Consider the following 25,864-nt stretch of genomic DNA (forward strand, 5'->3'; position numbering starts at 1 on the left):
AACCTAGCCCCAGCCTTGTAGACAAAAGAATACTGTGGCTTTGTTGCCATAGTTTCAGTGCAAAATCTGACCTTAGCTACAATAACATTCGGTTAGAAAGAACTAGCTAATCAGTTTTCTAAAATTAGTGTGTTCCCTAGTACATAAGCCAGTATGAACAGGATATTTAATGAAATATTATACTTAGTCACAAGAGCCCAAGGGAGTGAGATGCCTTGATGAGTTGTGGGGGTGGGGTGACATTGGTATGTATCTTTTAATATAACAAAGTTATTAAAATTTGTCATTTGCTTAAAACTTAGGGCACTTCAGCAGTTGTGTTCCATATACTTTGCTGTTTCTTCTAAAAGCTTTTGCTCTGTCCTGTAAGCTGTGAAGACTGAGGTACTCAAGGCTCTCACCAGTACTGAGAATCCATGTGCTGCTACCAGAGGACCTTCAGGGGAACTGCAGCACTGCTGCACTGCTTCTGGCTGGGAGACCCAAAGTGCTGTACAGGTGGAGGGGTCTTACTCACACATAAGGGTGCAGATACCTGAGCAGATAGATGGAGTCATCAGTGAGAAGTTCGTGGGGAAAAAAAAACTGTGTATGTATTGGAAGAAAAGCAGGTGTTAGGAATGAGACCAGCCCTTCCCCAGTTGGCTAGAGTGAAGTTTCTTGTAAGTTGTTTTTTTTTTTTGGGGGGGGGGAGAGGGGAGTGTAAATATGACAAGTATGCAAATCTGGAGGACATTAACCAAGCTGGTGGTATCTCTGCGGCTGTAGGTCTGGGAAGTAATGCTGGCAGTGCTTCAGTTTGTCTGAGAGCAGTCAGGATGAAAATTTGAGGTCTTAGATGGATGTAGCAAGCCATAAAAACTGGCTGTAGTGAAAGCCAGAGCTTGTGCAGGTGTCTACAGTGAGCAGCCTGTGACAGCTGTGACTTCCTCTGTTCCTTTATTGTTGCTGGAGATCAAATGCTCCTTCATTTCTGTTGTGGGATTTGGGTTCCTCTTTCAGGATGATCTTTCCATTCCAACTTCTGCCTCTGTGCTCATCACCAGGTTAGAACACAGGCTGTGCCTGGAATTGTTTGGGGAAGCACAGGAGGAAGCCTTCCTGGCTGCTGGGCAGCTGCTCTGCTCCTGCAGCACACAGGAGTGATGAGCATGTGAGCTCTTCCTAACTACTGCCCCTTGCCATGAAAGTTGGAGCCATTGGGTTGTCATGACTCACGGGACACTTCAGATACTGAAATAGCCATTGCAGATTGGCTGACACTAAATGCAGCGATCCTGGAAAATTTTATTCTAATGAGACATGTACCATTCAGCCAAGGAGAGGTACTTAAGTTGCAGTTAAAGCTTTGTACTGAACTTGTGAAAATATTTGGTGCTGAGTTCTCATATTGGCAATTATTTGTTTTGATTATGTAACTTACAAAAGTTCAGTAAAATGTAACTCCGTGTATTTTAGCTGAGAAATCTTTCCACAGCTCTCAGTCTGGTGCTTAGAGTAAGAAATGGCCTCCAGGCCCCGTGGCTGGCAGGGAAGCAGTGGCACTGCTCAAAGCAGTGCTGCAGGATTTGCTCCTGCTGTAGCTGGAACAGATTATCTCTGGTTCGGATTTTATTAAGGGTACAAAACGCTGTGCTATGCAAAAGCAATCTGGTAGCACTTACTTAGACCTTGCATTTGGTGAATGTCAGCCCTTCTGCTTGTTGAAGTTAAAAATTATACAAGGGAAAAAATAAGCACAGGACTTGCAGGCATGAGGAAGTGAGAACTGGATGAGAGAGCAGCCATCCTGAAAAGGAAAAAATCTTGGCTGTATCCACAGAAATCCTTCCCCCTCCAAAGCAGCACGTGGTCCCCAGCCAGCACCAGCTAAGTTTAAGCAGCCCAGGGAGGCAGGGTTTGGGACAGACGGTGCCCCACAGCCTTTGGGACCGGGGTACGAGCGGGGTTGTTTGTGTTAGGGATTCCAGCCCATGAGTGCTCCTTAAGCTGTAAAGCTGGGGCTTGTTTTCAAAGAAACAAGAATAAATCTCAGTATTATTAGAACGTAATCGGTATCTCTGTGCAAAGAGGAAATGTTTGCTTCTGCCCCTGAAAAACTTTGCAGTGAACTGTCAGAGCCTGAACATGCTGGGATACTCAGTGTGGCCAGAGAGAGGACTGAGCTGGAGTTTTGGCTCACTTCAGAAAGCAGAGATGGTGATACTGGTCTGATGAGTGTTTCATCAGCCCTGTGTACAGGTTTGGATTGATCAGGACCAGAGGTTTCAGAGCAGACTTTCAGAAGGACGGTGTGGTGGATTTATGGTGGCAGAGCTCAAGAAGAGTCTTCAGTGTCTGTGCTGAAGCCAAAATCCAGCATTCTTCTGCTCCTTTCAGCGGATTCCCCTGTCAAAGGCATCCAGCTGCCCTTCAGTATTCCTTCATGTCTCCACTTCAGTATTAAGTGAAAATGCATTCTGGAGCAGATGGATACGTAAGCTGTATTTTGGAGTTTGATGGCTTCTGTCTTTCAGAAATGCACTGAACACACTGATTAAAAAGCAATTGTGTTATCCCATACTTGTGTGTTCATGGCACAGTGGTGCTGGGAAGCCAACAGAACTTGAAGCACTGTCCTGCAGGAGGATCTCTGTTAGTGAATTCTTCTGAGAAACAAGAATTGCACCTTCAGTGGGGTCTGTGGGAGCACCTGGCTGCTGGTGTGCACAGGGCCCAACACCACATGCCACAGCCATCTCTCCCATGCTTCAAATAGCAGTGCAAGCACCCTGCAAGCTGATGTCCCAAGGACAGGATTAAGTCTGAAGGCAATGCAGACCTTAAAGATAACTGTTATTTGCTAAATGCTAAAATGGGCAGAAAATTGGTACCCTCCTACTCCTTGTCAGGCAGATGGCCCTGGTCATAAAGAATGGCACTGAGGAGAAGTTCCTTCACATATGATTTACAAGTTTTGATTTCAAATGTGCCTTTTATTCCCATATGCTATCAGTTGTGTACTTAAAGGTTTTGTGCTGGGGGAGCTTGGGATAAATAATGTATGGAGTGTTAGGTGTAGTGCTTGGTTCCCATTCAAAGAAAGCAGCAAATCAACCTTGGGAAGAGGAAGCACTGACAGCTTCATCCCCACTCAATATGCCCTGCTCCTTTGTGTGGTTATTGTAGATTACAGCATTAGTACTGAAATATCATTTGTCAAATTGTCTCATAATTCTGCATTTGGATCAGAATTTGTCTGCAGAGAGCCCTTTGGAATTTAACAGCTTATCCATCTTCTGGTCTCCTTGTAGGCTGAGTGTATGTATGTTTATGTAAGTGTATATAAATATATATATTAAAAATGTAAGAGGAGGGCATTGGTATGGAGAATCTTATTATATAGTACCTTGTACGAGCATCCTCCAGGATTTCACATCAGCATCCTTTAACCTTGATTTTATGGTTTACACTTAGTTTCTAATTTTCCTGGTGCAAAAACCAAAGGGCGATTTCATATTTAACTTAATGGTATTTAGCTGAAGTGACCTTGAAAGGTCAGCAGCCATCACCACGGTTTTTTGGTCCTCACAAACAGCTTTGAGGATCTCAGAGGCACATGGGTGGCAGAGAAAGCCAAAAGAATGTTTCCATAAAGACTACGAGCGTGAGTAATTAGTGCTTTGTTTCTATGAAGTGTTTGATGGAGGGGAAGCCTTGCAGCTGTACTGCAGCTCAGCTCCTTTCAGTCAGTGTGAACGTGGCCTGAGCTCATGGTGGCAGTCGGTTCTGTGAGGGATTTGGAGCCTCAGGAGAGGCCGTGGTTGGGAGGCTGTCCTGGAGCTGTTGAAAAGAACGTGAAGACGTGCATGTTTTTCACTTTCCGAGATTCAGAGGGTAAAAGAAACAAACCAAAGCTGTGGGGAAAACTGTGAAAGTTCTTAGAGAAATAAGTCAGGAAAAGCACTTCTTTTTTCAGACGTTTTCAGGCAGAGGGGAGTGCTGCTTTCAGAAAGCACTTTCTTCCAGTGCTGTGTTGGAGCTTTCGCTATGGAAACATCTGTGCTGTAGTGGGAATCTCTGTGATCCTTTGCTAATGTTTGCTCCTGCCCAAAATGTGTTTGTCTGAGAACAGGGAGAGGATTGAATGGAGCTGTCAACTGACTGTGCAAAACTGATTCCACCTTCCTGTGCCGTGCTTTCCCTTCAGGTGCCCCCATGTATGCATTTCCTGTCCTCTGTATTGTCCCCTTTCTGTGCAGGATGTGTTGGCTCTGCTTGTCTGCCCTGTGAGCCTGCTCCTGCCTTTAACAGCCTGCTACTGCTGCAGCTGTGAAACCACAGCAGCAAGTAATGGGGAGGGCTTTAATGGGACAGTTTTGCTTCTATTTTTTGAATGGAAGAGCTGAACACTCGAGGTTTCACTGAGTCCTCGGGTTAGTCCCACAGGTTCACTGGTGCAGACTGCTGTGCTCGCTGTGCGTGCCAGCCCTGGGCTGCAGGAGCAGCTCTGGGACAGCACTCCTGGTCAGCAAGCAGTTAACTGCTCTGAAGAGCAGTGCTGTGCTCGTGCAGAGTTTAAATTATGGCTAATAGAGGATTAAAATTAAACACGGTGTTGGGAAGTACACATCAAAGTACTTCAGGGAATAAAAAAAGTGGCAGGAAAATGAACTGCAGCCTTAGACTTAAAAACCCACTAACTTTAAAAGACCAACTTGTATTCTTCTGTGATTTGAAGTGCCTGCCACTCAGTGTTCCTTCCCTCAAGTCATAGTTAAAGGCTCCTTTCAGAAAACCACAGTGACTCAGCTGCTGTGAATATCTCTCAGCTAGCATGTGGCTCTTGCTGGAAGCCCAAAGGTTTTCTTCCACCTCCGAAGATGGTTTTTATTGGTGGATACTCTATTGGAGAAATCTTTTACACGATGCTAATTTTAAACATAATTTAAATATTGAGACTTTTAAAGAAGTATAAAGGCATCGTACTCTGGTATTGCTAAGCAGAAAGGAGGGCATTTATTTATAAATTTGCAAATACGAACTTATGTTTATCTAGATTTTTTTCCATCATTTCCAAGTCACTGCTCCATAAACAGTGTAGTATTTCTTGCCATGTAATCTGGGATTATTCTGATCTCTGCTGAAGAATTGAAAACAAGTTTCTTCCTTTTTTGTTGTTGTTTTTTTTTCTTCTGTCAGCTAGAAGAAATGAGCAGTGCTTCGACCTCCTGTGATCTGTGATCACATGGGCTCATCTGTGCACATCCCCTCATCAAGCTTGAATTGCTCCTTGTTCTGGCTGTGACCTCAGATAAATCGCCCCGTGTATCTGTCCCATGCCCCTCCCTGAAGCCCTGCACCTTCCTGAGGACAGTGCCTGCTGTTTGCTGTCACTGTGGTGTGCAGGGAGGAGGTGCTGGATGACTGTCTTGGAATTAGTTGTGTCCTGGTGAGAGATGTTTCCATATGCATCGAGGCTCAGTTTTTAGCAATCTGCTTTTTAGTAGATTGTGTAGGAAGAAACAATGTCCATCTACACTTAGTTGTGATAGGGTTGCAATATTTCTTCTCATCTTCATTTAGTGGGCAGAAGCCCAAGGGAGCTATGGGTACATGATACTGGGCAGATATTTGTAGCAACAAAAGAAAAGGAAGCTGTCTGATGGAATGCACCGTCTGAGAGAGGCAGTGGCCTACAGGATGGCTTCTTCAATGGTCTGTATCAGGCAGCATCCTGTGTGGGTTTCTGTGCTTGGTGGCCTGTGCAAGCAGCTGTCAGACTGGGCTTGGTGCATTCATGTGCAGTGAGTGCAACCTCAGTTAAAATTTCAGCAACTGACTGAACTGCAGGAGCAAGCATCTCACTTTGCAGCGATCCCTGATTGCTGGTGTCGTTCCAGCGCTAGATCTGAGGGCACAAATGATCCCTTTTTCTCTCTATTTCCCTGTGGTACGCAGAAGTGTTGCCATGGAGGAGAGTGTGGGGCGGCGTGGGCAGGAGCAGCTGCTTCGGGCCATGGAAGGCTGGGGGAGGAGAATGGGAAGAGCTGCACGAATCTGCTCCTGCAAGCGGTCCTGAGAGCTCCGTGCTGCCAAGAGTTGGGTGCAATCATCAGGAGGAGCTTTGAAGGCACGTAGGGAGCTTTTCAAGAGCAAGTTGGCGTTCTCTGTGTTGCTGAGCAGGGAAGAGATGGCAGAACTGATGTGTGGGTGCTTCATGGCCCCCTGGGCTTGGTCAAGGTTCTCTTGGCATTCCTGTGCACCTCTATGTGTTTGAACAGATGCTGCTTTTCAGCGGTGTGGCCCTTAGAGTGTCTGTTTGCTTATAGATGCTTCTGCTTTTCCACAATGCCAGTATTGCATGTGCAAAAGGAAAATGAATCTGAAAGAAGGGCATAAACCTGATGTTGATGTGGGCATAGAGGCTGGACCACCTGGCACTGGCAGCTGGGGAAGCATTTTTAATATGATTATGATACAGATAATAATTGAAATAAGAGTGATTGCAACAAATGAAGGAAGGAAGGGAAAGAAGCCAGCAATGCTAAAAGATTTCAGTGCCATTTTCTGAACTTTAAGTGTGTCACTGCTTTGAGGCTACTGATGGTGCCTGTGATCCAGGAGGGCTCCTTGCTGACTGCACTGATGCAGGCGTGGGATGTGCTCAGCCTGGGATGCAGCTGGTGGTATTTAATAGCCCTCCCCAGCCTGTCCATCACTCTGAATCCAGCTTTCTTTGGCACTGATTGATGTGTTGTCATCATGTCAGTAAGACAGCTGAAAGAAGGCTTAAAACACAGAAGATACTTAATTATTTGTGTAAAGGGAAATTTGAAAAAATGGATCTAGCATGTAGTAGCAAGAATACATTGATTTTTCTCCAGACTTCTCAGATCCAACTGCTGGTCGGAAGCACGTGGCCTCAATGTTGGTGCAGTGCTCGTGTATTGCTGTTGTGATCCATGGGCTTTGCATCGGTTCCACTCCCCAGGATCAACTGAAGGTTGGGAAAAAGCACTTTGATTTAGAGTGTGTACTTTGAATACAAAAAAAAAAAAAGCTTTATCTGGGCCCTAGCTTTAGCTAGGTGAGTGTTATATCATCACTTTTTTCCCCCTCCTTTATCTAACAGTGTTGCATTGAAGACCTCCCATCTGTGCCCGAGCCACACTGATGTGCAGGTTCACCCATCTCTTTGCAGCTGTGGGGTCTGAAATGAATGGATATGTTGATTCAGAAGGACAGTGGGGAGGCATCAATTAATAGGCTTTGAAACTCAGTGACTGGTAAATCTTGTGTTCTTGAGGTTAAATGGTCTTGAAAGCAGGCTACACCACGGCTGAGCACACAGGTGGGTGCTCCTTGCCCAGTGTTGTTATAGCAGCGGTGTCACTGCTGCAGGGTCAGTGGGAGCTGAGTGTTCCCAGGGGGAAGTGCCTGGGAGCATGAAGCAGAGGAGCCCCTCTTGTGCATGTGCAGCTCCTGCAGCAAGAGTTGAGGTACTGTGAGTTCTGTTGCTGACATTCTCTTGTCAAAGTGTCAACATCATGCTGGGTTTGGGGTCATGTTTGTCTCAGGCAGTTCAGGTGAGAGAGTGTGGATGCTCTAGGACTGGAAGTGCCCCATCAGCACTCTGTCCAGGCCTCGTCGATAGGGATTCTGCTGCTTCTTTAGGATGATGGCATTGCAACCAAGGAAAAAGCCTGTAAGAGTGGAGCGTAGGCTCCCGCAGGCTGGGACGAGTGCCTGTGAGCCTCTGCTGGCAGGCTCTGCTTCCGCTGCTGCTTGCTGAACATTTGGTCTTCCCATTTGCAATCCGGTGCAGTGCAGCGGGCTGATTCGCCTTTCTGTTGTCCAGCTGTCTGACTTTAATACAACGTGGGTTTGCTGCTTTGGCTCAGAGCTTTCACTTGCCTTATTTGGTCAAGTAGTGCAGTTTGGCTGTTCCTGGAAGGGGCTGCTTTACTAGTTTAGGACTATTTTCCACTTTCATTTTTGATCTCTGAAGCCGTGGATTTGGTTCCAGCAGCAGTGCTGGCGGAGCTTAACTCTGCACTAGCTGCATGTTGTGCATTGTAGAAGTGCTCCAAGTGTTTTGTCCAGCACTGCAGCACACTGCTATGTTGCTGACGACAGTCTGGGCGTATGAAATACATGGCAGCACTCGCAGTATGTATGCACAGCAAAATCATCAGCATAATCTGCTTTTTAAAGCAGCAGGTGGTGTGCAGTCTTCAGGGCTAAACACTGTGCCATAGAGGGTTCAGCCAGACTTCAATTAGCTGTGTGATTTGTTGGCACGTTGTGCGCTCTGTTCCTGAGCAGGGGAGTGGCAAACATGAGGGATGGAGCTGGGCTTATAGGGAGGCATCACTTGATAGGCTTCAGCAAGAGCATCTCTGGTCCCCTGCCAAAAGGAGGGTGACTGTTTAAAGTAGAGACGGGGAGAGGGCCTCAGTAAGTGAGGTGAAAGGCTCGGCCAAGCACAGGAACGGGAAGTGAGGAATAAAGCTTTTACACTGGGAAAATGGATGGGGACACTGGTGTTAAACCCTGTGTGCGTGAGACTGGAGCACAGCTCAGCAGCGTGGCAGATCTGTTCAAATTCAGGATGTTGTTTCCTTATAATTAAGGCAGGTCTGGCTTATTGTGTTGTTCCATTTTTCTTCGCTTTGCTAAGGCCTGCACACAGCACTACTCAAATCTATCTACCACCAGTGTACTGGAAATTGGAACATCTGCATGGCACCGCCTTGTGGGTGCTGCTCTGTGCCACGCTCCTGGTAAGCTTGCTGCAAGCCTCGTGGAGCAGAACACAACTTGGAAATTCATTCAGTTATCTTGAAAAACAAAGAAATGCGTTCGAAAATATCTCTGCGGTTTGGAGGGGGCACACGGTGAAGATGGCACTGAGCTGGCTGAATCCAGGCAGGGAGAGGATAGGCACAGGCAGCAGTTCCCTGGGGAAGGGCCTAGGTTTTGTAGGAATCACAGTTGGAATTGGAGGAGTCAGTGCTGTGCTGTCGGTATAAGTGCAAGTACTGCTTTGGAATATATAAAAACAGTTGCCAGAAGGCATAGTAAGTCATTATTTTTTTCCTATGTGACTTGTTGGCGGAGCCTCAAGTGGAGCATGTTGTGTAGTATTGCACCTTGTGTTTCAAGAAAGATAGGAGCCAACAGGGAGCAATGGTCAGGAGCAGGATTGCATTTTGGCAGCTGTGGGACCAGCACCCTGCTGGGAGAGGGGTTCTGTTTGCCACGTGTGCATGGAATGAGAAAGAAATAACGGCCTTAAATGATAAAAACAGGTAGAGAAACAGTGGAGTGCAGGAGCTGTGTCAGGAATGGAGCAGGCATGGCTAATTCACAAAGGGAATGAGCTGAACCAAGTTTCTGAGGGTCTTCCAGCCCTGTGAAGCAGCAGTGCAGAGGGCAGCAGGGCTGTGACATGGGGAGTGAGCAGGCAGGAAGCAACAGGCCTTTCAGGGAAGGTATCCATGCCATTACCATGCAAAGAATTAAAGCTCCGAGTTCAGGTTTATTCTTTCATCAGTTCCTCCAGCCTGGACTTCAGACATGTCACCAAGCATTTCTGTGGTGTTCCTTCCATGCAGCTCCTCACTGATGCGTTCAGATGCTGTTTGAAATGCGATCTGCTCCTTGCTGCTCAGTGTCCAAGGCCTTCCCCACCTCCTGCCCCCGCTTCCTGGCCCGTCTGGGGCTGCAACTCCTTTCTGGAGCAGCAGGAACAAGTGAAAGAGCAAACGTGGACATCGTATCCGAGGGGGAACAGCTGAAATAAAACGAAGTGCAGGCAGCAGATGCTGCTGGCAGAAAGTGCTACGGACAGACACTGAAAAGACCCAAAGGAAGAATGTCGTGGTGTTCATGTTCTGACATTTGTGTTTTAGTGCCTCGCAATCGGATTTGTCATGTAAACTATTGAAAAGGAAATAGAGGATGGCTTCCTGAGTTAAGAGTACAGCTCTCAAGGCTCTGACAAAGGTTAAAGCCAAGGTGCTTTATTTAAAAATGCTTCTGCTGTGCTTACATATGTTAGTTTGCCGAATCCCCTTTGTATTAAGTATGACATGCTTCTCCTTTTTGCACGTAGGACTAGGTTTTCACTTCTGTGGGAGAGGAAAGGGACATGCCTCTTGGCGAGCTTTGCCTCTTGGCCGCATTTCTTCTCATGCCGGACCAGAGGTGGAGATGAACTAAGACAATACAAACGCTCGTGAAACCAGCAGCCTTCTTCAGATCCTGGATTAATCCACTTTCATGTACGCAGCTGTGAACTCTCCTTGTGTTCCTTAAGGTGCTGAGGGAATTTTGTATTCTCGTTTTCCCCTCCTCGCCGTGCAGAGTCTTTTCTGCTTTGTTCTTCTTCCTAGCCAAGAGCCACCTGGTGTTTTTACTTTTTTCTCTACGAGTTCTTGAGATTATTCTCGCTTTAAGTAGCTCCTCTTGATCTAAACCATCCTTAGCATCCGTAGATACAAAGTGCTCCATAGTGCTGCCAGGGATCCAGATGCAGTGGCTCTTTGCCCCAGTTGGTTTTCTCGGGGAGGTATTGGTGCTGCCCAGAGTTTGGGCTCCTTACCATGACACCTGTGTGCCAGGTGGGATGCTTTGTGCTGACACACGGCTGACCTTTATTTCTGCTGCTGGTGCTGCTGCTCCTCGGGGCTTTGTGTTTTCATGGAGCACCTTGACTCAGCCTTGCTCATACCAGAGGTAGAACAACGTAACTGGTCTTTCCTGCCAATGTTTCCTTTTGGGACTGCCTGTATATCTAGTGTCTAAATATTTCTCTCTTTTCGAGTAGCAGTTTTCTTTTTGAAGGAGACCAAAGAGGTTACATGCAGAAATAAAACAAACATTGGTGTATCCTGAACTCTTGGGTGCCTAAAATGTTTAGGTGAAGGTGTTTCTCTTCTGTTAGTTGTTTGGTAGCTTTCTGGGCACTTTGTTATCATTGTGGCTATGAGGGCCTCTGGAGGGCTTGGCTTGTTGTGCTGCGCCTGTTGTCTTTGCTTTCTTTCCCAGCTTTCCCTGAGGTATGGCCATGTGTGCAGAGCATCCTGAAGTTATTTTTCCCTGCAGGGCAAGCTGTGTGCTTCTGTTCCTGCTTGGAATGAAGTTACCTTGCTGGTTGTTAACCAAGGAACTGCCTTCTCCCTCAGCAGTATTTGGTTGTGAAGCTGCTATTGGCATTGTGTGCAGTCAGATACTGCTTCCTGCTCAAAACACCATTGCTTTTCCACACATTTCATATTTATGAGTGCTGTTGATTGAATAGGCATTGATGCTCAGTATCTGTCTTTCAAGAGTGTGATTTTTTATTTTTTTTTAGCTCTGAAACCACAGTTGCAGTTTATTTCTTTGCTTGGTTTCATGTATCAGCTCTGAGTTAATAACGACCGTATTTCCTATGTTGTTACAGCTTGACAAAATGAAGTAGTGATTTTCATCAGTAAAACTCTTCATAAATGAGTACAATGGCAAGAGAGAGGTTGCCATAACATCTTGCAGATATGAACGGAGAGTTGTTAATTTAACATCAAGAAATATCTGCTGATCATAGGTCGTGCAGCCTTTGCACTGAATTGCTGGTTGCAAGGGGAACTCTTCTTTTGTGCTTCAAAAAGAAAAACACTGGAAGTTATTGAAAAGGGTGAGATGCAACAGAACTTTCTGATGATTTTGTCATGTAATAGTCCGGAGTTCGAATCTCAAACCATCGATTATCTTGCAATGACACGTGATCATGATGAGATCTTTCAGCTTGATCTACAGATATCCTTCTGACCTGCATTGATATTTCCCTGGTTGTTTCATGACCAAACTGTTGGCAACATGACAGAGGCCTTCAGTGGTCTCCCATCAGCAAACTGTGTGCAGTTGAGGTTGGTTTCCCTGCTGCTTTGGCTGGAGCTGCTGATGGATTGGGCTCTGCTGAGGTAGTAGAGCAGGTGTTAGTGCATCCTGACACAGTACTGGTCTGAAACACTCCTGCTCTGCTCTGAGCAAAGCTTGTTTGCTGCACACTGAAAATGAAAGGATGTCTTCTTATCACAAAGGCAGTAATTTCAGTAGATCAAGTTCTTTTTTTTTCCTCTTCTTTATGGAAATGCAGGAATGATTAATAATCAACACATTTCTCTAGCTGTTTTTGTTCTATACTCTTTGAAGCTCTTAGGCTGTCATCTATTCATTTTAAACATCAAAAAGAGCAAGTATAGAAATAGGCAGTGTAGTAGTGCAGGGGCTGCTGGGAAGGTAAAAATTGCCTGGGATTGAATGTTTGTATTTTTTTATTCTGTATACATCTTGCATGAAAATATTTCAATTAAATACAAAGGGGGGGGTCTTCATTTTGTCTTGTAATAATTTCTTCATCTTCTTGCAGTGTTACTGTCTCTGAGTGTTGGGGCTGTGAGATGTTATTGCCGTAGTGCTTCCATGTACCATGCTTCCCTCACTGCCAGCTACAGTGACTAAACCTCTTCATTTTCTTTCCTTTTATTTTTTTAAGGGTACTGATTTTAATATTTTCTTGTATTTATTCTCTACTGTGAGTGGGTTTCACCCATGGGGAAATAGCTGCTATGGAGGTACAGTGCACACGCAAGAGAAACCACTGGATTCCAGCAGGGATCTTTTAATTTTGGTATTGCTGTGCAAAAAAAGTTGGTTTTAGTCCTGTTAAATCGAGTAATGAAGGAGTAACTGTGCTGTGTGAAGTATTCGACAGGTTTTGTCAGTGTCTCAGTTAAGTACCTTCACGTTTGTAGCTTTTTCTCCTCTGAAAGCGCTCTGCAGTTGGATTTGTGAGAAGGGGCAGTTGCGTTTGGAGATATCTACCTGCAGGGTTATTCACTGCATCCTGAAATACCTCAGAACATGGTGTTTCCTGGCATTTCCAGCATCCTTTCATTATCCCTCTGTGATCCCAGTGCATGCAGAGGACAGCCACGCTGTGTTTCTGTGAGCTTCAGGTGGGGATGTAAATGCCCCAACAGTGAGGACTCACACGTGTCCTGCGGTGCTGTGATGTGCCAAGGCCTCTTCACTTGAGGCAGATCAACTGCTGATGGAACAGCAGAATTGAGCCTGGAAAGGCTGAAATGCACGTTCAGTACGTGCCTCTATGAATCCCATTCATCACCTCTGTGCATGTGCATGATGAGGTAATGCACCGCTACGTGGGCGCTTATTTCCTCCCTGCAGGACCTTTGTTCAGTGTTTGTGCCTGACAGCGTGCCCTCACTTAGCCAGCAGTTACACAGCATTTCATTTCTCTGCACGCTCAGTTTGTGACTCTGGCTTTTTGCAGTGCTTCTCATCTCAACACCAAATGTATTCCTTCACGGTTGAAGTCCAACAAGTGGTGCTCAGCACAATGCCATTACTCTGCTTTTTTTTATCATGTAAAGGTTCCTGAGTCCGTGAGCAGAGAGCTGGTATTTTGGCTACAGGGAAGTCAATGAGATGCTTCACTTTGGATCTGTCAGAAATGGACCCAAGTTTCCCAAGGGCAGTGTCTGACAAGTGCTCTGTTTCTCTTACGCAGCCGTGCTGTGGGTTGCAGACCTCTGACCGTGGTGGTACTCAGCTTAGCATGTTCTTGCATGTTGATTTTTGAAGTGTAATCCTGTGTGGTCTGCAGGAGTGAAGCCAGGCTGGGAAACTCTCATGATTGAAGAGCCTGGAAGCAAGCGTGCCTGCACGGTGACTAAATCTGGCACACCATTAATTCTTCCGTGCAGTTCTGTGTTAATTGCTGTCATTGTGTGAACTGATGGTTTAAGCAAAAATGGCCATTTTTGTGACTGATGTGTTGCTTACAGCGCATCATGCAGGTGCCAGCCTGCAGCAGCTCTGAGTGCTGCTCCGTGCTGTCAGTCACTGTGAATCATCTTTATCTAAATGAAAAATAGGTGGAGCAGTGCTTTGGTTTCCACTTGGGTCCCTTGTTCAGAAGCCAGAAGTTGGCAGTGCCCAGGTGGAGGTGTTTCTGGATGGGAGAACCCCTTCCCCACTCCCTGGTCACCCCTACATGTGTTTATGTGTGTGTGTCTGGTTGCTTAGCAGCACACGAGCGAAAAATAGTAAATACAGCTGATTTGGTTGTATTACTGATAGGCTAGAGTCTCTTTAATAGAAAAATGTATTTTTAGTAAGGCTGATCAGCTGTAATTCCTGACTTTTGCCAGGCAGAATGTTAAATAAAAGCAGAGTTGGTGAACCTGGTGAGGAACCTGGCAGCCCTGGGGGTTCCCTCTGGCTCTGAGCTGCACGTTGAGTGCCTCTGCTTCTTCACACTGTCACGTAGGGGTGCTTCCTTCTGCTCACTGCTTCACTGTGCAGATGTCCTGGTGCTTAGTGCTTTGTTTTCCTTAGCAATTGAAGGGACCCATTTGAAACAAACAAATAAAACCCTGGGACAATAACACTGGTGATGCAACGTACCTGCTGGAGTATGAGAAGCAAAATTAGAACGTGTGTAAGATGGATCTGCCTGCCTGGGAAAGCAATGAGAAGTGTTACCATTTTAGTACAGTGGGTTTTCTGACTGGGACAAGTGGTGAATTTTCCGGTCTTGCATCAGATGTTTGGCAGCAGCAGTTAATTTTTATCATTCGTAGGGCAACGTTCCTGTTGCCCAAAAAAGCATGTGTCTGATCAAGAGCTTTCTGGAATTTGTTTATAAATCTTTCCTTGCTGCCGAAATATTTGGACAATACGAGCAGCAAAATCCTAGATAATTACAAATTGTTGAAGCTATTTCCATGCTTATTTCATTGTTTTTATAGATTGCCTCTTCAAACTATGTCCCATGAACCGGTACTCTGCTCAAAAACAGTTCTGGAAAGCAGCAAAGCCTGGAGCCAACAGCACGACTGATGCAGTGCTACTCAACAAACTGCATGTAAGTATTCAGGTTCTGGTAACTGCTGATGAGAAGCACTCTAATCCATACTGCTTTAAAGTAGTATTTCCAATCAGCCTGTCACAGTTACCAAGGAGGCACCAGAAGAAGGTGTGGAAATCATTGCACAAGACTCCTTTTGAGATATACACTGAGATCTCACTTTCTTTGAACACCTTTTGTTTGATGGTAGCATACTGCTGAAGGCCTGTGTTTGAATAGCGTGTGTGTGGCACCAGGTTGGAGCTGCAGCCATTCAAACTTCTGCTGGTGACCTGTGCTAACTGTGGTGCTGCTCTACATGGGCATTTTGGGAGCACTTTTTAATAACATAAAAGCAGGAGCCTTCAGACAGCTGCAAAGAGGAGCAGGCTCTTGGGCTTGCAGCTCAGTGTGTGCTGTGATGGTGATGGCTGTGCTGGTAGGTGCCATCTGAGCAAAATAAGTCTGATTAATCTGTTGAGGTTCCTCATACAAATGCTGCTGCTGGGATCCATGTGAAGGTTGCTGGGTAATTATGACTAATTTATAAGTCCAGACTGCCTCTCTTTCCTTATTAGCTTGCAGTATTTAATATTTTTCTGGGTAAGATGTTCAGCAGTTGAAAACCCAGTGAGGCAGTTGATTGCTGTTTTTAGAGTTGCTTTTTTTTTTGTTAAAAGCCAACTAACTTAAATACCATCTGTTGACTTTAGAGTTAAATAAAACACATGTTTATGTTAAAATTACATAGGCTGGAGTACTTCATGTCAGAATTACAATTCTAAGTATTTTTAGTTTCTTGAAGCCTATATTAAGCTCACTGAAGACAGAAGTACAAAATGGCCCTGTAGGAGAGTGTCATTTGCTGATTGCCATATGGCTGCCTCACTCCTGCATTTCACCACGGTGGTAGACTCATTTTGCTTCTGAAAACATAATTTTATAACCCAGAAATGATAACTCGGCCAGACAAAAGTTATTTCCTCATGGGCTGTGGCACACAGGTCAATCCCTTGTGCTGTGTTTCCCCTGCCCCTTCTCTGATGATATGAAAAGAAGGCCATGCCATCAAGCTTTAAGTGTCAGGGGTTTCTGGTTTTGCTTTTTCTGATGTGTTAAGGGGAGAGGAGAGTTAATGCCTGCGTAGTGTGTGTGCAAGTTCATGCATTTTAAGGAAAGATGTGTCCTAAACGCTGCGTCACATGGGGAAGACTCTCCGTGTAATTGATGTAGATCACAGTGTCATTTAAAGTTGTCTTCTCATTCCTTAGTACCTTCCAGTGTAGGTGCCTGGGAATGTTATTTCACTGTTTTCTGATGGGGTCCCTGCAGAGGTCCAGGATTTAATTTTTCCAGTGTTTATCCCCAGCTGAATGTATCTGTATGTGCACGTGCCCCCAGCGTGCGCCAGCCACGTGCTTGGCTCACCAACAGGACTGGAGTACTTTGCAGTTGTGCTGGAAATGGTTTAACACACAGCTTTCAGAGAAAGGCTGAGCTTCTGTGGAGGGCCTGCTCAGTCAGAAATCAGTACTTGTCTGACCTTTTTCTGTCAGTTATATGAGTGCATGTCACTTATTGGTACGTGGAGGACACTAAAACCCCTTCATTTTGTGTAATGTATGATGGGGGGAAGCAGGCTGTGTCCCCAGAACGTGTGCATGCAACTGTTAGCTGTGCCCATAATTAGATTTCTTTAACAGGACGTGTAATTTTTAATAATCAGTGATGCAGGATTTAGTCATATTCACTTGCCTTTTTTGGCTTCTATTTGCCTGCTGGTGCAATTTATTGTCTGCTGTGGCATGCTCATTGCTGAGGTCAGGTTATTTTAAGTTAATGCCATTTAAGGGATTTGAAATCTGGGACACTTGTCTTTCTTTGGTATCATGAATCAGTGCTGCTTGAGAAGCTGACATCTAGTGGCCAGAGAAAGTGCTTCATTCTCCTTGAATGATTATCAGATGTGGAATATGGCTTTGACATCTGTCTGAAGTCTTAATCGTGTTTCCACAGAATACACTGTCCTTTATTTACAATAAATGTGATAGCTGATCTGAAGCAGGCAGAGGACTCTTCTTTGTTACTGTCATGGGTAGCTGAGTGACTATGGTGTATTACCTGAATGAATCCTTTCTTGACAGTGTACTCTGCAGTCAAGAAAAGAAAGAATTATGCTACGCTGTATTTCTGAGTTAAATGAGCAGCTGTACTCCACTCTCTCAAGGAGAAAGAGGCAGTTATACCAAGAAGCATTCAGAAAATAACAGATTCTGTATGAGCTGAAGGTTATGGAACTTGAAAACAGCAAGCACATGGCTCTTTCTGTGCAGTACCTCAGATGCCTTTTCTCTTTTTTAATTGAACTCTAACAACATGTGATGATAAAACATACATACTGCTCTTCTGTCCTTTTTACATCGTTTTTTATCCTAAAATTTTGTCAAATTCAAAATATGTATTGTTTAAATGGTATCTATCTGCCCGAACATTTGAAAAAATGAGTAAAAATCGTGCTGTTGGAAACTAGAAAGAGGAACTTACACTGCATCGTGCACTCAGTTTTTCCTAGTTCTGTGAAACGTTTAGGAATAACTTCCATGCTTTGGCCTCACTGGCTATAAAACAGCAAAGAAATTGTTTTGCTCTGATTTCAGCATGCCGCCGATCTGGAAAAGAAGCAGAATGAAACTGAAAACAGAAAGCTGCTGGGAACAGTCATCCAGTATGGCAATGTTATCCAGGTAAGTTGTGAGCATCTCTGCAAGATGGATGGGGGACTTCAAGCAAAATGCCATACAGTCTGCCTTCAAAGTTGTGAAACTCGTAGAGAAGAATCTGTAGTTTTGTGTAGTGTGACAGCACTGTGATGTGTGGTCCTATGAAGCAAGGACTGTGATTGGAAAATACTGAAATCATGCATCAAACCCAAGAAAAATGGGGAGTACTGTAATACGTAATTGAAAGAGTCATGCCTTAATAATTGGGAGTGTAATGTGAGCAGATGCTGGGTCACCCTGAAGCCAGAGCAGGCATATGTTCCAATAGTTAGGGTGCCTCTTCCCTTTGGAAGCTGGGATAATTACTGTCTCGTTCTGATTTGCCCTAATTCAAGGCAACAGAACGGGTAACTAGGAGCATGATGGAGCAGGCTTTCTTGTTGCATGCAGTTGACTGGCTGTCCTTCAGCATTTGGCACGTCCTAAAGCATTTGCAGGCTTTGAAACAACCCAAGGGGAGGCAGGGAAGCATCTGCCTTGGTTTAATTGAGTGTGCTAGTAGCCTGCGTGCTTGAGGAGAAAAAAATACTTTTGTTACCTGGTGAGAGAAAAATATTATCAATTTTTAACTGAATTACAGATATCAGTAGTGCTAAGAGCAGTGACATGATTTTGCTCATGTTTTTGCTGTGGTGGTGATGTTCTCTGAGTAAGCACTATTTTTAATAGTGCATCTAAATTTATTGGTAATTTAACAGATGGTTTGAACTCGGTTGATGAGCAGTGGTAGGAGATGACTGACATGGAAATGGGGGATACAACAGGTCCTATGTAATCTGTGTGAGCAGTTCATGGGAGAGGAAGGCTGGAGAATGGCAGCTTTTGGGTGAGTGGCATCTTCAAGGAAACAACTGCTTGTCCCCAGGAGAAGGAGCAGTTAGGTTAGCTGGAAGGGCTTTGTGCAGGAGCACAGTGTGCGCCCTGAAATAAGCACTGGCGAAATCGTGCCTGAATTCATCATGCTTCTCCTATAACATGATCTAGCTTTTATTTTAATTCCTGTGTAATGCTGTGGTTGTCCTGTACGTGCTCACTGTCTGTTGAGGGGAGGAAAGACGAGCATTCCTAGAACTGAACTCTAATTCTTATTCTAGCTGCTTCACTTAAAAAGTAACAAATACTTAACAGTAAATAAGAGACTGCCAGCTCTACTAGAGAAGAATGCCATGAGGGTGACCTTGGATGAAGCTGGGAATGAAGGCTCCTGGTTCTACATACAGCCATTCTACAAGCTGCGCTCCATTGGAGACAGCGTAAGTGCTGAGAAAATCCTCCTGTGTTGTTTGCTGCAGCTTGGGTAAGCGTGTTTCAGGTCTGTCATGCAATTCATGAAACGCACAGATCTTGTAGTGCATCATGTTGGAGATAAAACCTTTTTCCCATCTGGAGGGGGAGGGGAAAACTGCTATGGTAACTTGTATTTTGAAAACATGGAATGGTTGAACGTTGGAAGAAATAAGGGACCTAATTATGGTAGCCTTGCACGATTCCTGTCCAGCTTTGAGTGGCAGGAGCTGTTGAGGTCCTTCAGCAGATTTAGGGTAAGTGATTAGCATCTAAGGTTTTGGTGTTGCAAGTTTTGAATCACAATTACTTAAATTTCTAACATTAAGAGTGAGGTACTGATGAGGTCAGATGGCTCTGTTTGTGGGAAGACTGGAATATAATTGCTTCCATATGTAATGTATTACTGTTGTACAGGAGAGATTGTGCATCAAACTTAAGAGATTAAATATCCAGCTCACCTGGGTGTACAGTCTGTCCAAAACATGGTGTCAGTAAGCATTTGTTCCCAGGATATAGCCCAGGCACGTATTTGGCACTGAAATTCAGTGAGCTTTATGAAATAACATCCCCTGTAGGCTACCCCCATGCGTTTTGTTGTAACTGTTCCTTTCCCACACGTGTGCCAGAGCACAAGGTAATGAATTGTAGTGGGCATTAATTCCTTTTAAATCCTGTGAATTTGCAGACGTTTTATCATAATGACCAGATGTCCTCACCACGGATAAGGATTTTATGTTTTCATTTAAGTAAGGCTTTATCCTGGCAGTAGGGAAGAACAGGACATTTACTGTCCCTGATAAAGTGCATTTGCCTTGAGTCATATGCCAGCCTGGTGGAGAGTCTGATTTTACAAATGAAAGTGCACCTTGGAGGAGGAGGATTTTTGGCTGACCTTCTGCCATAGGAATTAGTTGTTTCACTGGTTAACATTTAGCAACTTTCATGGTAAGTAGCAGATAGATTTGTGACCAGAATTACAGGCTACTTGCCTTCATTTAGCCTCTGAGTCCATTGGTATAGGATTGTTTTCCTTCCCGATGACTGATTCTATAGGAAGCTGGCTTCTGATGCAAACAGCACCCCGACTTTCTTATTCACGCTGGCATCTCTCCAAACTATGAGGAGGCAATTTCCTCCTATCACTCCTATTAAAAAATAAGGCATGCTTTCTCAGACTGCAGGTTTCTCTCTGACGCTGAGCTTATCTACAGGTTGTCATTGGAGACAAAGTAGTCCTGAATCCTGTCAACGCTGGCCAACCTCTTCATGCTAGCAGTCATCAGCTTGTTGATAATCCGGGATGCAATGAGGTAAGGGCAGACTGACAGAGCTGGCAGTGCAGGAGTTTGGAACAGCTGTACAAACCTCTGTATGTTTCAGCTAAGCTGCTAGGACTTGTCTTGTAGGAAAATTAAGCCCTTGGTAAGTTTGTCAGTACCTGTGATGGTGTTTAAGAATGATTACCTCCTCAGTGTATGTGCAAGGCTTCTCTTGTACCTTCTGTGCACTGAACAAAGGTTGAAATTTGATCTGCGTTTTTAATTTATAGAAATGAGATTATTCTTCAGGATCAGTAGTCATGGTGCCATAGTGTACGACTTACTAATGAGTCAGATCTGTAGCTATGTTTTTCTGGAGCAGATGCAGAAGTGACTTTATTTAGAGTAATGCAACAGGGTCTGCAGTACCCTGAAGAATGGGTTAAAAAATAAGGCAGTAGTTCTGGGGCAGCAACTTATACCAGGCACAGGACAGCGGGACTGATAGTTTTATTTCTCCTTTTAGGTCAACTCTGTGAATTGCAATACAAGCTGGAAAATTGTCCTTTTCATGAAATGGAGTGATAATAAGGATGACATCCTCAAGGGGGTAAGACTCAAAACTGTACTTGCTTGTGGCTTGTTCACTGATGAGTAATGTCTCTGTCTCTACTGATCGTGCATTCTGGGCTTTGACAGGGGGATGTAGTAAGATTATTTCATGCAGAACAAGAGAAGTTTCTGACTTGTGATGAGCACAGGAAGAAGCAGCATGTCTTCCTGAGAACTACGGGGAGGCAGTCTGCCACTTCTGCAACCAGCTCAAAAGCACTGTGGGAAGTAGAGGTAAGAACTGTGACCTAGGCTGGGGGTGGCTTTGTGATGACTACTGCTGTTTAAAAACCATGTATCTGCTTTACTTTTGTTAGGTAGAAGTCTTCCTGATATTTGAATTCAATATTTCCTTTACTTGCTATGTTTTCTTTGCAAAACCAAGACTGAGGCCTGATTTCTAATGCTGTAACAGATAGCTGAAGTACAGGTTCTTGACAATGCAGAAAAAGAGGACAGAGAAGCATCTGTGATGTCACTTTTCTTACCAGTTGCTGAAATCTAAAGCCATCTAATAATCTCAACTGTCCTGCTGAGTGTTCTGAACATTCTATTTTTGGTATGTAATACTGTGATTATGCATAACTTCATTTGAAAGGAGATGGCAACCTGGTGCTAGACTGTGCATTGTCTGAACCATTTTTTACTGTACTGGGCTTTTAAATGGTGACTAACATCATTGGTTTCATAAAATACTCTCCTTCGATTGGTACGAAGAGTAAACCAGAGCTGTTTTATGTAGGTATGGTTTTAAATGTTTGCCATTTGCACTGCCTGTGAGAGCCATACAATTAGTTGTAATGGTGCGTGTGTTTTTCCTGTTGTCTTTACAGAAGTATTTGATTTGATATACAGCTTTTCACCTAATTTCTGTCGAAAGCTTACCTGTGATGAGCATTACTTGAAAGCGTTACAACTGTCACTGGCTTTTGTGATAACAGTATGCAGTTACCCAGTGGTAAAGGTGGTGTGCTCACAGGTGATGTAGTCCCTCCCCAGAAGGCAGAGGCCAGCTGTGCTGAGTTTTCCCTACGTGGGTTTACCCACGAAGTGGCCATTACAGGGTAACATCATCTGATGTTGGAGGTTCTGCTTGCTACAGGAGAAGTTTGCAGACTCTCAGATTCCTCTTCTGGTGCTTTTGTACAACACTGATGCATTTCAGTCTTTCCTGAAGGTCGGACATTACATACATCACATTGGTTAAATATTAGTTTCAGCAAAATTTGAAGGACCTGCTGCATCTCTTTAGGAAGTCTGTTTCAAGACCTAGCAACTTGTGCTGGTCTACAGCATTTTCTTGAATTACTTAACTGCCAACTTGTTCCTTAATCTTCCTGCCATCATCCACCAGAAACTCCTAATGGATTTCTAGTCAGTACTCAGTGACCTGACAGTGAGTGGAAAACCAGTGTTCCTAAGTTGAGATTGAATAATTGCTCCAAGTGTTTTCTATACTGCATGTTGTTTTCATGTGAATCTTTTCTGGAGCTCTGTGTTATGTTTCCTCTTTACCTGTGAAGGAAATATATACATGAGGTACTGTATTTAGAGAAGTCGCTCATGTGTAGTGTAATTGTTCTCCTTTCATTGCAGGTGGTACAGCATGATCCTTGTCGTGGTGGTGCAGGGTACTGGAACAGCCTTTTCAGGTTCAAACACCTGGCTACTGGGCACTACTTAGCAGCAGAGGTAGGTGTTGGGGTTGTTTAGGAGCTCTGCCTTTCCTTCTCAGCTCTTATTCCTTTTATTCTTTCCAAAAATCTCTTATTTCTCACCTTAAAAATAAAAGAAAGATGAGGAGAGCAGTGTTTGGGTCCTTTAGTGTCATTGCTAAAGTAGATGGTAGACATGGAAAAGAGTTGAAGAGATTTAGTTTAATAGATGAATACTGCAGTGCAGGGATAGTCTTATATAAATGCTGAAGGCAGTAACTCTTCTGCAAAGGGTAGATGCTAAATGCTGGTATCCTGTTTTGTGGGCAGTAAGAATAAAGTTGAATTAGTATTTGAATAGCTCTTAGATGGCTGGACCCCTTCAGGGGAAAATGAATGCAGTCAGCTATTGTTAGCTTCTCTCAAGCCACCAGTTTCCCCACAGGAGTGAGAGACTGACTGTAAGATGAAGTGCAGGTAGGCTTCAGAGCAGGCTGGTGTGAGATGCAGATAATAGTGAAGCATCCCAGCACAAAGCAATGTCTGGATTTCTCACCATGGTGGGTATCTATCCTTTCTACCCTGAAGTAAAATTTCAGGACTATTCATTTTTATCTTATAAAATGAAATAAATAAAACATCAAAGCATTGTAAGTTTGTGGGTTTTGCTGCTTAACACTAGTAAACATTGATTAAAACTAATGCAGAGCAGAGGTACACCAACATGGCTGCACACAAACCTCTGTAAATAAAGGCTGTCGTGGATGTAAGAGTGCAGGGCAGGGCAGGGGGGCTGTCTTAGCTCATGTTGTTGACATGAGGGTTTCAGTGGGAAAAGCCTGGATTAAATATCCTATTTTATACTCCTCTAATAAGTAGATTGGAAGAGCAGCAGCAGTTTGTCACGTGTACACGAGTGAGTCCTTTTCGATTGTGGCTCAATATTGAGCTTTTCCTGTACGTTTTAGGTTTGCCAGCCAAAATGAAAACAGTTTTATATCACACAGTATAAAACAGAGGAGGCTGCTCACTCAATCCATGGTTGGAACAGTGTTGGTTTTAAAAGTTTTGTGCCAAATCAATGATTTCTATTTGTAAATTACATTTGAGGTTTAAAAAAAAAAAAGTAGAACTTGATAACCTCCATCCATCTTGCTCCTTCAGTAACTATACTGAGCACGTTTCATCTGTCTGCAGGTTTGCAGAAGAGAGTCTAATTTGTGGGCAGACAGTCACCCAATGAACAGTAAACCCATTTGTGTAGTGTATTTGTTCTGCATGCCCAGTAGCACCATAGCAGTAAAGCAGATTTAGATTGTGCTGAGGTTGTTTCCCACTTGTAGCAGTGTGTAGTTTTGACGTGCCTATGATTCTGTTTCATCAGGTAAACCCTGACTATGAGGAAGATGACCAGGAGTGTCAATCCTCAGTAAGTATAGGCAAGAGTATGATCTTGCCCCTAATTGAGGAGGGCTTGCACAGGCTCTGGTATTCAACTGGCCAGTGCATAGATTGTTGAGGCCTTGTTGCTAGTGCAGGCACTGAAAAACTGAGCGTGATCCAAAGGCTGTTAGGGCCTGTGTGGAGGAGTGGATATTAAAAGCTGGAGTAGGCTTTAGTGAGAAGCAATACACTTGTAAGCAAACCCATGTGTTACTTGGACCCCTTGCCTTCCCACTTCGTAGTATGTCTTTCTGTCTCCCTGTTTCTTAAACCTTTGCTTTCTTGAAGCACTCTTTGAATAGGTCTGAAAAACAAGTGGCTCAAGGTGACATTGAGTGTCATGTGTTCCTAGTGGGTTTTCACATCGTGCTGTGCCAGTCAGCCATCCTCCTTGTTTAATTCATTAATTCCCTCTCATTTAGTGTGTCACAGGAAAGCCATGCTGAAGGGCCTAGAGAGAAAGAATGGCAGGGTGAGAATGATTTCAGTGCCTTTCTCTCTTCCATTCTTTCTTATGAAAGCAAGTCTGTGTCCTTCTCAGTACGTGTTTTTGTCAAAGATTGAGTGTGCTGATGCTTTGTACAGCTAGAAGCTTCTCATTCATGTCAAAGGGAAACGGCATTGCTTCAGTGGCAGAAAACAGAACTGGAACAGCACATTTTCATTTTAGCTTATGTTTTTTTTAACTTGGATGAGATTGTAGGCATATGTAGATTTTCTTGTCATCCATCCTGGGTAGTGAAAGATTGCTGCACTGAGAACTGAAGAAGAACTATTCCCATATTTAAAAGGAGGCGAATGCTTTGATAGTGCAGCCGGCTTGAGATTACCTCTGAAAAGGATTAAGCAGCTACTGCTTGCTCCCAGATACTGAACTGTTATCCTTATTTCTTGGTAGTGTAGCAAACACTCATCTTCTGCCAGCTCGTCTTCAGTAAGCATAGTTGTACAGTGGGGAAAAGCATGAACAAATACCCCACACTGCTTTTGTTCCAGTGAGGAGGGGGAAAATCCAACACTAAACATTTCTTTTGGCTTTACTTGCAAGTTAATCAATGTGTTGATCATTACAGACATCTGTCCTGCTGGTGGTACACTACTGCCTCATTCCCAAGTGCAGTAATAATTGTAACACACAGGCTTCAGAGATGTACTTTTTTCCATACTGTGTTTTTTTTACCACTAGGTGGCAAAAATAGACCATAAAGAATAGGATCAAGAGCACATAATTCATTTCTGACATAAAATTACTGCATTGCTTAACATTCTCTCATGACAACATGGTGTGGGCTGCTTACCATTTGTTTTGTACATTAACTTCAAATTCATTCAAACGTGAGCTCTCTGCAAGGCTGCAGGTTTCTTTGCACAGCTGTTTTGCTGTTGTTTTCTCCTTATAGCTCAATGCAAGAGCAATTTAAATGGGCGTGAATGAGATGCCCCCTAACTTTCTCATTGTTAGTGGGCTGCTTCTGTCAGTGTTGGTGTTGAAGTCTTAGTTCTCCCTAAATTGCCTCAATTCCTGCTTCACAGTTTATTAGTTTCCATTATCAGCTTTGCCACAGTTCCTATAACTGACCAGTTGTCTCCTGATGTGCTAAGACTCTTGAATGAAGAAAATAAAAAATGTGCAAACTACTGTGTCCTGAGGCACAGGCAACATTAGGTAGCTAGTCAGTTTTTTTAAGGATCAGCATGCCCTAAGGCAAGACCTCAAAAGCCTGGTCTTTGCTTTCAGCCTCCTCTGGGTGCCTGTCTTCCAGTGTTGCCAGATTCTTTTCAAAAACCAGTGGTGTGTAGGGTGGCCATCTCCCCAGAAGTGCATCATCTGAAACTGGCCAGAGTTTCTGATGCACTGTGTGGTGAATGTCTGGGGGGATTTGGGGTTTCCTCTGGCACCCTCTGCAAGACACAGCTTCTGTTTCT

At 44.2% G+C, this 25,864-nt stretch overlaps 1 protein-coding gene across 1 annotated transcript in view; it reads left to right on the forward strand.

The window, feature by feature from the left end:
• ITPR1 (inositol 1,4,5-trisphosphate receptor type 1) overlaps positions 1–25,864 on the forward strand; it is a 142,487-nt gene that overhangs the window by 19,158 nt on the left and 97,465 nt on the right. Inside the window, exons 4-11 of the mRNA XM_065749454.1 lie at positions 14,805–14,920; positions 17,560–17,646; positions 18,777–18,935; positions 20,181–20,279; positions 20,755–20,838; positions 20,928–21,074; positions 22,437–22,532; positions 23,880–23,924. Of these exons, the coding sequence (XP_065605526.1) occupies positions 14,805–14,920; positions 17,560–17,646; positions 18,777–18,935; positions 20,181–20,279; positions 20,755–20,838; positions 20,928–21,074; positions 22,437–22,532; positions 23,880–23,924 (833 nt within the window). The remainder of the gene's footprint in view (positions 1–14,804; positions 14,921–17,559; positions 17,647–18,776; positions 18,936–20,180; positions 20,280–20,754; positions 20,839–20,927; positions 21,075–22,436; positions 22,533–23,879; positions 23,925–25,864) is intronic.

The sequence above is a fragment of the Cyrtonyx montezumae genome, unplaced genomic scaffold (genome assembly GCF_038088225.1).
Source record: "Cyrtonyx montezumae isolate F1298 unplaced genomic scaffold, pur_monq_1.0 scaffold_6, whole genome shotgun sequence".
Lineage (NCBI taxonomy): Eukaryota > Metazoa > Chordata > Aves > Galliformes > Odontophoridae > Cyrtonyx > Cyrtonyx montezumae.